The sequence below is a fragment of the Aotus nancymaae genome, unplaced genomic scaffold (genome assembly GCF_030222135.1).
Source record: "Aotus nancymaae isolate 86718 unplaced genomic scaffold, 86718_ANA_hifiasm-v0.15.2.pri h1tg000007l, whole genome shotgun sequence".
Lineage (NCBI taxonomy): Eukaryota > Metazoa > Chordata > Mammalia > Primates > Aotidae > Aotus > Aotus nancymaae.
In genome coordinates, this window is record NW_026988418.1 from 59131204 (window position 1) to 59148093 (window position 16890).

The 16890-nt window shown below is 40.4% G+C and overlaps 1 protein-coding gene across 2 annotated transcripts in view; it reads right to left on the bottom strand.

Moving 5' to 3' along the window:
• Positions 1-16890, bottom strand: part of SLC22A15 (solute carrier family 22 member 15) — an 84909-nt gene that overhangs the window by 40164 nt on the left and 27855 nt on the right. For both annotated transcript variants that reach the window (XM_012458878.3, XM_064372662.1), the window contains exons 3-4: positions 1032-1164; positions 202-366 (exon numbers count right to left, since the gene is read on the bottom strand). In XM_012458878.3, the coding sequence (XP_012314301.1) occupies positions 202-366; positions 1032-1164 (298 nt within the window). The remainder of the gene's footprint in view (positions 1-201; positions 367-1031; positions 1165-16890) is intronic.

Below are 16890 nucleotides of genomic sequence, written 5' to 3' on the forward strand. Positions count from 1 at the left end.
GGGAAGCTCACATATATGTGAGGCAGGCCCCTGGGGAGACTGTCTACAGAGGAATAGTAACAAACTCAGAAAAGCAAATCTAATAGTTGGATAAAGTACCTCAAGTCCAAATGCATTTCCAGGTTCTAGGATTAAACTGGTTCCCTATAAGATTTTCTGGAGCTGCTCACCCAGTCCAGAGCTTCATGACTTGAGTAGTACCTGCAAGTGCCCAGTAGGCGGTGCCCACACATTCATTAAGCAAGACAAAGGCCACCAGCGACATTCCTCCATTCATCATGCCCACCAGGAAGCGAGTTATTGCAAAGAACTCATATGAAGGGGAAAATCCATTTGCAATTGCAAATAAGATGTCAAGAGCAAAACCTAGAAAGAGAGATCAATATTCAATAATCCAGAGGCAAAATAGCATTTGATGAAAGTAATAAATTATATTCATTACCTTATAAAATAAACGTTTGTAAACAAGTTTTCTGAGCTGTGTGTGTATGTTTTCTCTTAACAGTTTCTCTTGGAAACTTTTTTTTTTAAAGCATAAGGTTTACTTTACTACATGATTTCTGTCAATCACAGACAGTTCTCAATTATTCACAGTAATGCTGGAAAATGAAAAATCCTTGCTCATACTCAGCTTATCAAGAGCACTATGCCAAGTCCTGTAGAGCACATTTGAAACAAATCAACACAGAGAGATATAAGGAAATGGACCAAGTAGACTGTCATAATCTTTTACTTCTCTCCCTAGCAACATGGCATAAACTAAAATTTGGGGGTTGCAGAAAGCCCCATCACCTATGAAAAGCTTAGAACACAAATATCTGGCTTTAACTAGGTGGGCTAGTAACTTAAAAGTGCCTGGCCAGAAGCAACTCGAGCTGCAGTTTGGCCTCTTGCCAGGGTAATAAAGATCAGCTCTGTGTCCATATGCTAATTCCTGGAGAACCTTAAAGAAATAGTCCCCGTATTATTTCCCTAAGAATCTTAGAGAAATAAGCCTTCTCATCCAGTTTATGAATACTCTAATAGATTACCTGTGAGATAGACTTTTTTCCTTCCGAAGCGATCTGAAAGTTGACCGAAAGAGATAACTCCAACAAATACACCACTGAAGAAAAAAGAGCTTGCTGCACTGACTTTGTAAGATCTGTTGGCAATTAAAAACCACTAGAGGAAGATAAAATGAAAGAGAGACATGTACGATTGAGTTAGCTATTAAAAAACCAACGTGCAACAAAAACAAATGTACACCAGAACTTCTATACTGCATGATCCACCATTAACCACAATTCAGTAGAATTAATCTATCTCAGATAACATCCAATGAGATTTTATCTTCAGAAACACTAGAAATCACTGCTATTATGATGCACTCCCATAGTACTCTATACACGTCTTACTAGAGAATTGAACACAGTGTTATAATATCTAATTACTCATGCATCTATTTACTATGTCCCTCATCTTCTGTGCTTCTTGAGAGGCTTGTCCCATTTATTTCTATTTATCTGATATCTAATATACTATATGACATATATGAAGCAATAAATACATGAACCTTTTGTCCAATAGGCTTGTAGGTTTAAAATCCCTTGAGTACTTTCCCCAAAAAGATTAAACACAGAATTACCATATGATCTGGCAATTCCATTTCCAGGCATATACCCAAAAGAACTGAAAACAGGGACATGAAGAGAAATTTGTACACCCATGTTCATAGCAGCTATATTTGCAAAAGCTAAAGGTGGAGACAACCTGTGTCTATCGATGGATGAATGAATGGATAAACAAAACATGGTATACACATACAGTGGAATTTATTCACCTTTAAGAAGGAATGAAAGAATAGTCAGAGATTTGCTTAAAAATACAAAATTACAGCTAGATAGGAACCATAAGTTCTAGTGTCCATATCACTGTAGGATGACTATAGCTAACAATAATATATTATATAGCTTAAAAAAGCTAGAAGGAGGATATCAAACGTTCCCAATACAAAGAAATGATAAATATTTGAGATGACAGAAATGCTAATTACCCTGATTTAATCACTATATATTGTATGTATCAAAACATCACCATGTAGCCCATAAATATAATTATGTCAATAAAAGTAAACAAACAAAAAAAAAAGAAATGAAATTCTGATTCGTAATACAACCTAGATAAACTCTGAAGACATTATGCTGTATGAAATAAGCCAGACACAAAAACACCAGTATAGCATGATTCTATTTACACGAGGTACCTGGAATAGTCAACTTCATAGAGACAGAAAACAGAATGGTGGTTACCAGAGGGCAGAAGGCAGGGGGAACAGGGATTTACTGTGTAATGGAACAGAGTTTCAGTTTGGAATGTTGAAAAAGTCCTGGAGATAAATAGTGGTAATGTTTACACAACAATGTGAATGTATGTAATGCATCTGAACTATACACTTAAAGGTGATTAAAATGGTAAATTTTATATCATGTATATTTATGACAAAAGACGTTCCTTTAGTTAGGAACTTAAAGAGAAAGCAATCATCCTCTGCTTAAAACACCACTATCTCAAGTCTTGTCTAGTGATGTGCTAAAGATGATATTTGGTTATAAGTATAAAACTGAACCATGTCACAGAATAACCTCAGAGAACAAAGAGACGACTCTTCCTGGTCCCCTTCGCTAGAGCCAGTGATGACAGGTGCGTAAAGAGCCCCTCGTCCTGGAGAACTCGCAAGAAAGAATCCTCAGTTGCTCTCTCCGTCTTTCAGATCACTCCCTTCTGATGCTTTCACAACCAGTCATCACGGATCAAAGCACATCTAACTTCTCTCCTTCCCTTCTAGTCTTGTAAGACTGGATTGATAAAGCTCTTGACAAGACAGCCTCTGGACATCTTTATGTAAAACAACCCACCAAAAAGACTCAGGAATTGGGAAAAACCGATGAGGACAATGTCCCCTCACTAATGTGTGCTTTACTTCTGAATTCTGTTCTTCGCATGCAATTCTTAACAAGGTGAATTAACTGGTTTTCCTAGCCCTTCTTGGATTTACTACTATTTTTTTTTTTTTTTTTTTTTTTTTTTTGAGACAGGGTTTCACTCTGTTGCTCAGGTTGGAATGTAGTGGTGCCAACACAGCTCACTGCAGCCTTGACTTCCCAGGCTCAAGAAATCTTCTTACCTCAGCCTCCCAAGTAGGTAGAACTGGAGGGAACCACTTTAAACAGGTGGTTCAGGGAGGATTCTTGGAGGAGGTGACATTTGTGACCTGAATGATAACAAGTAACCAACCACCAAAAAACTCTTCGAGGGACATGAGAATTCAGTGGCCCCAAGGTGAAAACACACCAGTGTATCTCTAGTAGAGGAAGGATTAAATAAGACCAGGGAAGCAGGTGGGCATCATATCACGCAGGGTCAGGCCACAGTAAGGAGCTGAGAGATTTCATTCTAGTGCAAAGAAAGGATATTGAATTACTGGGTTTATGGTTTTTTCTTTTTTTAAAAAATTGTACTTTAGGTTCTGGGGTACATGTGCAGATCATGCAGGATTGTTGCATAGGTACATACATGGCAAGGTGGTTTGCTGCCTTCATCCCCCCCATCACCTATATCTGGTATTTCTCCCCTCGTTATCCCTCCCCACCCTCCCCACCCGCTGCTGCCCCTCCCCTAGCCCCCTTCAAACTGACTGCAGTGTGTGATGCTCCCCTCCCTGTGTCCACGTGTTCTAATTATTCAACACCCGCCTATGAGTGATAACATGTAGTGTTTGGTTTTCTCTTTTTGTGTCAGTTTGCTGAGAATGATGGTTTCCAGATTCATCCATGTCCCTATGAAGGACATGAACTCATCATTTTTTTTGGCTGCGTAGTATTCCATGGTGTATATGTGCCATATTTTCTTTATCCGGTCTATCGTTGATGGACATTTGGTTCAGTTCCAGGTCTTTGCTATTGTAAACAGTGCCACAATGAACATACGTGTGCATGTGTCTTTATAATAGAACAATTTATAATTCTTTGGGTGTATACCTAGTAATGGGGTTGCTGGGACAAATGGTATTTCTATTTCTAGGTCCTTGAGGAATTGCCACACTGTCTTCCACAATGGTTGCACTAATTTGCACTCCCATCAACAGTGTAAAAGTGTTCCTATTTCTCCACATCCTCTCCAGCATCTGTTGTCTCCAGATTTTTTAATGATAGCCAGTCTAACTGGTGTGAGACGGTATCTCAATGTAGTTTTCATTTGCATTTCTCTAATGACCAGTGATGATGAGCATTTTTCCATATGTTTATTGGCCTCATAGATGTCTTTTTTTGTAAAGTGTCTGTTCATATCTTCGCCCACTTTTTAATGGGTTTGTTTTTTTCTTATAAATCTGTTTTAGTTCTTTGTAGATTCTGGATATTCGCCCTTTGTCAGATGGGTAGATTGTAAAAATTTTTTCCCATTCTGTTGGTTGCTGGTTTACTCTAATGATTGTTTCTTTTGCTGTACAGAAGCTTTGGGGTTTAATTAGATCCCATTTGTCTATTTTGGCTTTTGTTGCCATTGCTTTTGGTGTTTTAGCCATGAAGTCCTTGCCTATGCTTATGTCCTGAATGGTATTGCCTAGGTTTTCTTCTAGGGCTTTTATGGTGTTAGGTCTTATGTTTAGATCTTTAATCCATCTGGAGTTAATTTTAGTGTAGGGTGTCAGGAAGGGGTTCAGTTTTTGCTTTCTGCACATTGCTAGCCAGTTTTCCCAACACCATTTATTAAACAGGGAACCCCATTGCTTGTTTTTGTCAGGTCTGTCAAAGATCAGATGATTGTAGATATGTAGTGTTGCTTCTGAGGCCTCCGTTCTGTTCCATTGGTCTATGTCTCTGTTTTGGTACCAGTACCATGTTGTTTCGATTACTGTGGCCTTGTAGTACAGTTTGAAGTCAGGCAGCATGATGCCTCCAGCTTTGTATTTTTTGCTTAGGATTGTTTTGGCTATGCGGGCTCTCTTTTGGTTCCATATGAGGTCTGAAGTGGTTTTTTCCAGTTCTGTGAAGAAGGTCATTGTAGCTTGATGAGGATAGTGTTGAATCTATAAATTACTTTGGGCAGTATGGCCATTTTCACGATGTTGATTCTTCCCAACCATGAGCATGGAATGTTTTTCCATCTGTTTGTGTCCTCTCTTATTTCCTTGATCAGTGGTTTGTAGTTCTCCTTGAAGAGGTCCTTTACATGCTTTGTTAGTTGTATTCCTAAGTATTTTATTCTCTTTGTTGCAACTGTGAATGGGAGTTCACTTTTGATTTGGCTGTTTGTCTGTTATTGGTGTATAGGAATGCTTGTGATTTCTGCACATTGATTTTGTATCCTGAGACTTTGCTGAAGTTGCTTACCAGCTTAAGGAGGTTTCGGGCTGAGACATTCTCAATGCATGGAAAAGGCTACAATACTATCCTTATAAGTGGATGGCTGTCAACTTTGGTGGTAATTTTAGGAAGGAGTAGCCCAAGGGATGTTTAAGCAGCAAATTCTAAATTCTGATTCTTAGGCTGCCATTTCCAAGTGTCAAAGTAACTGCTAGTAATTTTTCTTCATGTCAATGCTGGTTGGGCTCATGTATCTCCCCAATGCTCTTGGAATACATGCAGAAACTGGCAGAAAAATGGAAAGGCTGATTTTTCAAAAGCAAATTAGAGAATGTGAAGCTGGAACCCAGATCTCCCTGACAGATCCTGGTGAACTGGGGATGGTTGACACAGGGATGCCAACTCACAGATTCAGAACAATGGGTTGGTGACCAGCCCTCCACATCCCTCATCTTCCGACATATGAGATTCTGGTTTAAATGTTTTGTTTTGCTCCAATTTTAAAAAACTTTTCAAACATTGTTGATATATTTATCACATACCTACTATGTGATCTAAGTAGTTTTATTTTGTCAAAGCCCAGACAAGATCAATAGGATATTGATCCCTACAGTATTTGAGAAAATGTATTGGTATAATCTATACTTAAAAGTTTTAGAAGGAGCTCACTCACTAGCCTAGATTTAATTGCTAGCTCATTTTTTTCCCCCTTTGGTAAATACTTAGTGCTAGGGTAAAACCCAAACCAGAATATCACCAGGGCATTGTAAGTTAAATTATAATAAACCTAAATATGGTAAGTGTGGATCTCAAGAAATGCATTTTCTTTGAGTCTTTATAGATTTTAAAAATCACCAATTTATAAGTCATTCAAACTCTGTTGACTAGAAATTATTAAGGTGATTAATTTCCTATTATTTTTTGTTAATAACAGGTCAAATTCTAAAGCTACAGAATGTTCTTTTTATGTTAATGTACTTCAAATTGAAAAATCATTTTGCAAATTGAAAAAGCAAGAAATCTACTTTTCTTTTCCCATACATTAACAGAAAAGGAAGACTATAAAGACAAAATATTTTCAGTCTCTCAGGTTGACTTACATCTATTTCTGTTTTATAACCAGCATATGTATTTTTGTTCTTATCCACTAAATTGAGTTGAGCATTCAAAATACTCTATTTTCAAAAAGGATTTGAGGGGCACAGCACTAAAAGTACTCGTATAATCATTCATTCATCTAAAGAAAGCAGACCTGAGAGAAAATCAGGCACAACTAGGGGCAGAACCAATAGCAAGTGCCCCTAACATAAAAGATGAAAGGAGCACAATATGGCAAATAAAGGCGCCAGCACAGAGCCAGGGCTATGCAGCGCCTTCCAGCTCCTAAAGAGGAAAAAAGCTAGGTGAACAGAAGTGAAGGGGGTTGAGATAGAGACATTCTTGGCTGGGTACTAATGAAACATTTGGAGGTTTCTTTTTTTGATATTTATATTCTTACTGCTTAGATGCTGAGAATAAATGGCATGTCCCAATAAGGCATAAAGTACTGGCATACATCAAGAAAAGTTGCTGTAGCTGCAATACAGTGAACAGTATGGAGGTACCAAGCATGGGAGCGGGAAGAACCATCAAAGGCCGTTACAACCATGCAGGTCGGCACTGGAGACTTCCAGAAGAGAAAGGATTCATGCTGGATATAGATCCCTGGAGTTCAGATGTGAGATCTGGGGTGAGTCATCCATGAACAGGTATTATTTGAAGCCACTAGGATGGATCAGGCCAACCACAGACTGAGTAAATCTTGAAGATAAATTTTAAAGGAAGCAACCAAATGTATCTTTAGCAACCCTCTTGAAATTATAACACCTTAAGCTTAATGGAAATGTCACAAATCAAATAAATCATTTTCCTAAAATACAAAAGTAATCTGAAAAAAACAAATTATTGCTTTAAAATGGACCATATGCTTATGTAATCCCCAAAACAAAATTAACATCTGAGTAATGAAACAATGCATATCAAAGATATGTCAAAGACGAAAGCTTCCACATCTTATAACCAGATCATTAATAGCCAACCAACTTCCACGTAATTCTCTCCTCTCATCCCCAACAGCCAGCCTTTGGCACATAAATTACAATACACTGATTAAAGACGTTCTGTTTTTTCACCCTCAGCGTGTGTTCCATTCAGGAAGCTATGGACAAACTCAACTGAGTTTGTTGGCTGGGTACTAATGAAACATTTGGAGGTTTCTTTGTTTGGTATTTATATTCTTACTGCTTAGATGCTGAGAATAAATGGCATGTGGCCAATAAGGGATAAAGCACTGCGTACATCAGGAAAAGTTGCTGTAGCTGCAATGCAGAGACCAGAATGGAGGTGGCAAGCATGGGAGTCATTGCCACCTCCATTCTGAGTACCAGAAGGAATACTAGAAATAAGGGGTCCTTTTGACTTAGACAGGGTAACAGAATTAGGTGTCACTAGAAAGGAGGGGGAAGGAAGAAAAGGAAGGTTGCACATCTAGTATGAAGTGAGGGTTATGGCCTGTGCGTTCGGGGAACAACAGGGAGAAAGCTGGGTGAGGGAGAAGAGAATATAGAGGCCCTTCAACTTACAACCAGGCTGCCTCCCATCCATGGTAAGTTGAAAATACTGTTAAGCTGAAAATGCATTGAATGCACCTAACCTACCAAACATCATGGTGCAGCCCAATCTACGTTAAACACACTCCAAACACTTACATTAGCCTACAGTTGGACCAAGTCGTCTAACACAAAGCTGACATTATAATAAAGTGCTGACTACCTCATGCAATCTATTGAATACAGGAGAGCACTGTACAGAAAACTGTCACTTGTTTGCCTTCAAGATCACATGGCTGACTGGGAGATGCTGCTGAGGGAAAGCTGCCCAGCATCATGAAAGAGGATCCTCCCACACTTATTGCTAGCCCAGGAAATGATCAAAATTCAAAACTGAAAGCATGGTTTCCACTGAATACTTATCACTTTTGCACTATCATAGAGTTAATAAATCGTAGGTCAAGCCATCCTAAATTGAGGACCACCATGTGTTTTAAAATCAACTTCCAAAGTGGTTATTTTCACATTTGGCTGATCTTTTGTTTCAGGGTGTATCTTACTCCACAGTGTAGTAAGTTTAAATTAGGTATTAAATATAAATACCTAATAAATTTCTATTTTTCAATTTACTTGTATCATTTACTTACCATCTATCTGACATCCTGGTGTCCCATATGACACAAACAAGCCATCTCCAGGTTTCTTTCTTTTCCTTCCTCCACCAAATAGTCCTGTGCTATTATTATTATCCTTGCCTACTATATTAGAGCACAGAGATCAGAAGATATTTCCTTCTTTTCTTTTTAAGAGACAGGGACTTGTTTTGTTGCCCGGGCTAATCCACAAACTAGGAGATGTTTCTTAAGTTGATCAGGAATATAAGGAAGACCAAAGAGCTAGAAGGACCTCTGTCATACTGACTCTGAGAACTGAGACACATACCCAGCCTCTACTCTCTGCAATATCTCCTTGGCTCTGTGAATGTCATAAATTTGTCTGCTTCAGTTTTTCCCTGTGACCTAAACAGCCCATTGTAGGTTTTTCTTCTTCTTCTTCTTCCAATGTATAGTGACATTTCATAGAATAATAGTTGATAAACATGCTATAACCACAAACAACTTTAATGAAGTGGGAAGTGAATGGTAAATAAAAAATCGTTTACACCACGCTTTTACAAGCAACGGATCATTTCCCTCTTCCAAGTGGGTTTTGCCCTTTCTTGCCCTCCTTGTTTTGGCTCAGGGTGGGTGACTGACTCTGCATCACCCACAGATGAATACTGTACGACCACTGTCTTGCAGAAGTCTAGGTAAGGGTATGGTTACCCAAAGAAAAGCAAACAGATTTTTCATTCCACTTTTGCCATGAAGCATGACACCTACCAAAAAGACCACTCTCAGTACGCACTGTGCCCTCCTCTCTCCATTTGGACCCCTACCTCCTTCCCTGGTGAACCATTCATTCTCCACGACACGCCTTAAGTCTTGTCTGACTCACCCTAGTGGAGCTTACCACTCTCCTTCTGCCACATCACCTTATTTTTGCTCTACGACGATGCATGGAAAAGTGTGTCCATTTGTCTCTCCCCTACAATGCTGTGAGCTTCTTAAGGGCGTATTGGTATTCCCTATGCCAACCTTATAGTGTCTGTCAGTACTAATTAAAAATTTGCTGAATTCTTTATGTAAGAAGAGCAAATGCCACCATCTTATAGGCATCTTCACACACAATACCTCCATGTCATGACTTCAAGCATCAGGTTGTGAGTTTATGGGCATACAGGGAACTACCTAATGGATCAAGATTTCCTTGGAGCCACCAAATGCCATTCTCTTGAAAAGGAGTGTAGACAGATTTAGAATTTGAGGGGTTTTCCTTCTTCCTATAGCCAATCTGACATCTAGAATACTTCGGTTTTATCTTTAGCCCCTGAAAGCACTTTACTTGGTCCACTAATATCCCCACTGAGAGAAGCATATACGATCATGCAGGGATAATAAACGTGCCATGGATGATTCATGGTATATCAAGGAATCTGCAAGCCGGGCATGGGATCTGGCAGGTTAGAGAGTAGTACCTAGATCCTCAGCTGGCTGCCGTATCCCTTCTGAAAGGCAGACATGTTTAGGGCCCCACATAGTTCACGAGTCCCAACACAGCCTTCTCTGAAAGGGGAACACACCAAATGACTGTTCAGGGCATAGCTCACGTAATCATAAAGAAAAGGAAGAAAAGGAAGACAAAGGGCAGGTCACCCTCATTGTCCAGGCAAGTCAACCAAAATGGGCAAACAAGACTGGGCACGGGCCTACTGATCAAGCCTCTTGTTGCCGGAAGTTGTGCTTTGATGAAAATGAAGTCATATTATAACTGCCACGGCCCTACTCAGACTCCCAGCTTGTCGGTATTTCAAGGCTGCAGGGATGAAGCCAACAGCAGCATCCTAGGATCCCTGCAGCACATCCTGGAGGGCTCTATACAATCAGAGAGCCACTTATAGTGTCCTGTGAAAAATTCTGAATGGCTCTGATAATAATTCCAACCAAACTTCAGCCCTCCCCTGGCCTGTATTTAAAATAAAAATAATTACAGCTTTGTATATGAAAATCTAACTTCAGGAGAAAATCAGGTAATCAGAGGCCTTCTGTCACTAGGGAGTACTTGGACAGGGTATTTCAGGAACAGTTTCATGGTGATTAACTAACTTGTTTCATTTCAATGTAGTTGTCACTCTGAATTACCACTTAATGGGTGAAGTGTGCAGGCTATAACAATCAGTAGTACAGGCGTAAGGAAGCAAGACATTAAAAAAAAATTAGCCCCTAAAGCAATTAATTGCAGTGAATTTTTCGAATAGTTTTTATACTCTGTCTTTTGACCCCAGGGTATGACTTGGGGAAAATATATTAATCTCAAGATAATAGTCAATTTCAGCTCTTCAATATCCACAGTGATATTAAGAATTCCAATCTTACACTTTTTGGTTGCAAACATTAATTAAGCATGATAATTGTGTGTCTCCGTGATATTTGGTGCTTTCTGAATGAGTCAGAGCTCAGGGAATAATCTGAATACAGCAGACAGCAATTTGCTACATAAATTTGCTCCAATAGCTATTAGCTCATTTTAGAACAGTCAAGACTCCTAGATTAGAGAAGATTTTTGCATTAAATACCAAGTTAATCATATCTATCTAACCTTTTATTTGCCCTTCCTAAAAACCCTTCTAAAGAAACTTCTGCAAGGCCTGACCCAAGTGTAATAAGGTGCAGGGTGGATGTGTAAAATGTGTGTTTTTGACACAGTATTGTTAAACTATAGAGTTTTGTAGAACCTCTCTTGATATTTATCTTCCAGAATTTTATGTGACAGGTTAACAGGACTTCATATTTGTTTTTAAACTTTGATTTCAAACAAAATTATTTCAATAAGAACCAAATATTGCCTACATAACACAAATCATGTATTAAGGATATTCACCAACTTAGTGATATGTTTAGGTGCCAGTTTCAATACTCCTTTTTTAGAGATTTGCAGGAGCAAGTGAGAGTCTAGAGAGGTCATTGAAATTGATTTAACGCTAAGAAATTAAGTGGAGGATTTGGTTTGGTGCTGCACTTCACTGTAATAATGATGAACTCAACACCGTCCAGAGACTAGTGGCTCCTCAAGGACACTAGCTAGAGAGTGACTGATGCCACCATGCTGTCTGGTGCTGCTGGCCTTGGCTGCCCCTTGATCACCGTTCACATTATTCTCCATTCTGCTGCTGTCTCTCTATTGATGCTTATCATTTTGTTAGCAGCAGCATGGAACTTTCAAGCCGCCTATACCACACCAGTGCTCGGAACAGCACCCAGACAGGGCTCTAAAGCATGAAGCAGAGGTACAGTGCGTGAACTCACATATAATTCACACACTCTCAACAGTGGGATGAGGGCACGCAGTGCAGCCACTTCATTGGTACCTCAATAGAAAGGCCTTCAGGAAAAACAAGCAACTCTGTATTAAACATGTGAAATAGAGGAGGCCTTTGCTAAGTCTCCCCGAATCTGTTCAGAGAAGGGAGACATGGTGAATGTTGTCACTGGGGCAGGTGGCTGCTGGGCTCTGAGAATACAGTGAACTGCTGAGAGCATGAGACTTAACTATTGTTCATTCTATTTAATTCTCCTTTGTTATTTTTTGTTCTATTGGGAAACATGTACACTTATTTGAGCTTGGCTAGCAACAAAGCTTAATGTAATCGTTACTATTTCCACTGTACTTGAGTGGGTTTTGTGGGGGTGGACCACAGGCTAGGCTCCTCACGAGACTGACACACATGCCTCGGGTCACATCGCTCTGGAGAAGGCAGACGCTGACACTACTCACAGATGGGCTGCCTGCCTGCCTCGCTTCCTGCTGCTGGCCTGTGCCACAGTGGCCAGGCTTGTTTACTAACTGTGGGGCACCCAGGAGGTCACCCAGCGACTCAGAGCACAGGTGTTCTTCCCTTTTTAATTTGCAGGCCAGTATTATTGCTTTCCCTTCTACCCTAGAATTCACTCTGTCCAAAGCACTCTCAAGCAGGTGACTGCCAGCATCTTATTTAGCTTTTAGCCCAATGTGTTGGAAAAGAAATGAAACTTTTTATATGAGGAATGTGAACCCTCTCTAAATTATTGGGTCCAGAGAGGCACTGGAATGAAGCAGCAGTCATGTCCCCATCTCGCCTTGAGCCAAGTAATCACCTCTTGAAGCTGCTTGCTATGTGGGCTCTAGATTGATGCCATAGGTAGCTATACATTAACCTAACAATGCTGCACACTGGATACCGTAACCCCTACTCTGTAGTTCAACACTATACAGCCAATCACTGATCAATGTTATTTATGTAAACTAATGAAAACTCCTAACAAACAACTCTGTATCTACCCACTCCTTGTTCCTCCTTTTGCCTTTAAAAGATTACTTGCAACAAAGGTCGAAAAGAGCACTTCCTACTGTAACTGGGAAGTGTTTCCCGGGCAGCTGTCCTCACCCTGGCTCAAGGAAACCCTTAAAATGATATTTTGTGCCTCAGTTTCTTCCTTTAGGTTGATATTTAGTGCCCCATACACTATCTCCCCGTGGTCACTGCGCTAACCTGCATTCTTAAATCCTCCAAGACATATTCCCATTGGCTCTTCCTGTCCCTTCACTGCCAGTGAGCCATGTGGACCAGGAAGAGTCGATCTTCACCCTGTCCTCACAGACATGTTTCTGGGGCTGCCACAAACGGCTGACGGCGGCAGTGGTGCTGAAGCCCTGGACCCTACCCCTCTGCAATGACAACAGCAAAGTATCTAGCTCTTCTAAATACTGAAGTGCCAACTAAGATACCATTTAAAACTCAAGGCTTCTATTCTTTTCTGTTTTTTAAAAAAAAGCTTGAAAATCACTGGTGAAGTGGAAAGAATATGAGCTCACTGAATCCCAGACTAGCAGTTTATTAGGTGTATGATTTAGGGAAAAGTCTTTAAATTACTTTCATCTGTTATTTCACATATAGAGTGGGGCTGTCAGTAGAACTAAATACACAGCATCTATGGAAGACCTCTGGCAGAGAGCCTCCCATCCCAGGGTGCATAAAAAGTGGTTGACTGCCTCTTCCCTCTCTCCTATACCTACCAGACCCTGTATAAACTTAGCTTCTCACCCACAAACTCAGCGCAAAGTATGGAATGATCTTGTCACTGCTGAGGATCCCATGGAGGTTGTGGAGTTCTGTCCTGCTGTGTGGGTCAGCGATGCCACCTGTACTCTTCCATCAAACAGTAGGCAGGCCACAGCCACCCTTGCAAAGCATCATGAACCCACTCAGGCTGAAGCAGCTAGTTCAGCATCTGGAATGCTCCAAAGATAATTCATCCCAGATCATGACCCCAGAGTTTTCAAAGAGCCCTGAGGGAGGGTGGAGGTGCCATGGGGTGGCAGTGTGGGATCTCATCTAACTGTGCAGCAGGGACAGCCAACGCCCCCGCTCCCCCTGTTGTTCTGGATACATCTTGGAGCACCTGATGGAGACTGAAGGTCAGTATTTGCACAGGTAATTTGTACCTGAAAATAAACCTCTGAAGGGGCAGGGCGCGGTCGCTCATGCCTATAATCCCAGCACTTTGGGAGGCCGAGGAGGGTGGATCACGAGGTCAAGAGATCGAGACCATCCTGGTCAACACGGTGAAACCCCGTCTCTACTAAAAAATACAAAAATTAGCTGGGTATGGTGGCGCACGCCTGTAGTCCCAGCTACTCGGGAGGCTGAGGCAGGAGAATTGCTTGAACCCAGGAGGCAGAGGTTGCGGTGAGCCGAGATCGCGCCATTGCACTCTAGCCTGGGTAACAAGAGCAAAACTCCATCTCAAAAATAAAAAATAAAAAATAAACCTCTGAGGGTGGATAACTGTTTGACATCCTAGTGACATGAGGAATATAGTGTGTGCCTCTATATCATGGGAAGAAAGTACCAAATATTTAGAAACCTATAATTATAAGTAACTATTATCAAGGTAGATAATAATATACACATCCAAGTCTAAGCATCTCAGTGGCTACACATGATGGGAATGAGAAAGAGGACAGATGAGTAACAGAGGAAGAGGGAGGGAGACAGGGTGAGGAAGCGAGACTGAGAAACAGAAAGGCACATAGAGGCAGAAATGATAAAAAGACACAGGAAAAGGAAAGACAGAGTCAATGCAATGGATACAGAAAGAGAAACAGAAACAGGTAAATACAGACAGACTGAGATGAAGAAACATGGTAATAGACAGAAACAGGCATATAGTCAAAATGACAGAGATAAGAGAGAAAAATAAGGACAGAAGGTGGGGAGAGGAGAAGGAAGGGAGGGAGGGAGGGGACACAGAGATACAGACTGACAAAGACAGATGGCGAGAAAGACAGCGATCCCTAGATGCACCCCAGTGTGCTAAGATATAGGTAACAGGAAGAAAAAGATGTAGCTACCATCACAAGTGGTAAGGTGAAGGCTGTCTCAGCCCTTTATTCTTTTCCTCTCAGAGCTGCTTTAAAGATCTTCAGCATTTGCTGAGGAAGCTGTTTAATTCCCTTTACCCTGTTTCTAACATTCTTTATCTTGAAGGTAGTAGCTCCCTGGGTTCCCTTTGATGAATTCACCCTTCCTTCTGTCTTCAGCCTTCAGTTGGGCACTGTTTATTGTGAAGTCCCAGAAGTCAGCACAGGAGATACAGTGGGGACCAGGGTGCCCCATCCCTGTTGTCCTGGAGTGCAGGGTCTAAGAGCTCTCTCTCCTTATAACAAGCCACCCCTAACATAAGGTAGGTAGTAGTTGCTCAGTGAACACCTGTTAATAACGGTATCCCTCTGGTAATATCTAAAAGGGCTCCTAATTATAGATTTCACTAATATTAATTTCATTCAATTCAGCAAGATATGTTGAGTGCCTGTTGCACTGAAGCATACTGTTGCCATGTTATCTAATTTACTCTAAAGTATTAAGCACATACAGTGGGATATTCTGCATAAATGTTGCATAGGTCAAGCTCTCACCCTGGTACCATGAGGATTCTAATCAAGATTGCATTGTCCAGTGCCGTCCTCTTCAGAAAACCCATTCTCCAGAAGGAGCTACTACAAGGGGTTGTCAACAATGGGTGCTTTGCTTATTCTTGATTAAAATAGCGGCCTATTGACCAGCAATAATGAATATCAAAAGTGGGCTATCACCGGTGAAATTAAGGGCATTCAAGATACATGGATTCGGTCAATATATTAGGGGTACACCCCACCCTTGCAGAAATTTGTGAGATAATCCAATGTGCAGGTACTCTACCTACAGGGTTATGCTCTCAGCTAAAAGCCCTCTTTGGTCCTGAGCCAGTATGAACTCTGGAAGCTTCTTTCTCCCTGACGCTGGCTGAGGAGTGGAGGTTGGGAGTAGGAGTGGTGGTATCAGTACCCTGCCTATGGAAAACTGGGGTTTACCTATAGTGACCTATCATGGAAGCAGTGTTCAAAACATCTAGGAGACTAAAGAGGTAGGACGTCTCAAGCCTGCAAGGCAGCTTTTATGTGCTACTTTGATTACAAGAATTCAGTTAATAAATGTATGTACTGTATATGTGGCAGAATTTGGTCTAAGATTTGTTTTCATTATAATGTAGAAATAGATTTTTTGGAGAGCCGACCTATAGTTCTCACTCATTTCAAAATCCTATGGAGATCCTAAGTAAAACGAGGCCTTTTTGAGAAATGACTTATTTCATGTTTCAGTGGTGGAGGTGCAAGATGAACTTGGAATATCTTCTTATGCCAAAAATTTCTGAGGTGCTTTAAAAAATGATGGGCGTATCAAAGGACACAGGAGGACTCCCACTTCCAGGAAGACTAAGTCGGCATGCTTTTCCTTATTCCTCCCACTAAAGATAAGAACAGAAACCAATAAAATTTAAAACAGAAAAACAACAGAGAAAAATCAATGAAACAAAATGCTGGTTCTTTAAAAAGATCAATAATATTGACAGATCTCTATAATGACTGAGAAGTAACTAAAAAAAAAGACACAAATGTCCAATACCAGGTAATAAAAGAAGGGATATCATTTCAGATCCTGAAAAGATCAAAACAATGATAAGGTAATACTACGAACAATTCTACACACATAAATTTGACAAATTAGATAAAATGGACCAATTTCTGGGAAAGTACAAACTACCACAACTCATCCAATACAAAATAGATCATTTGACAGAAAATAGCCCTGTAACTATCAAGAAAATTGAATCCATAATTTTAAAACTCCCCAAAAGGAAATATCCAGGCCCAGAAGATTTCACTAGAGAATTCTACCAAAGGCTTAAGGAATTAATACTAACTCTACAGTCTCATCCATAAATTATAAAAGAAGGGAATACTTTTCAATTCATTTTATAAAGCTAGTATTACTCTGACAC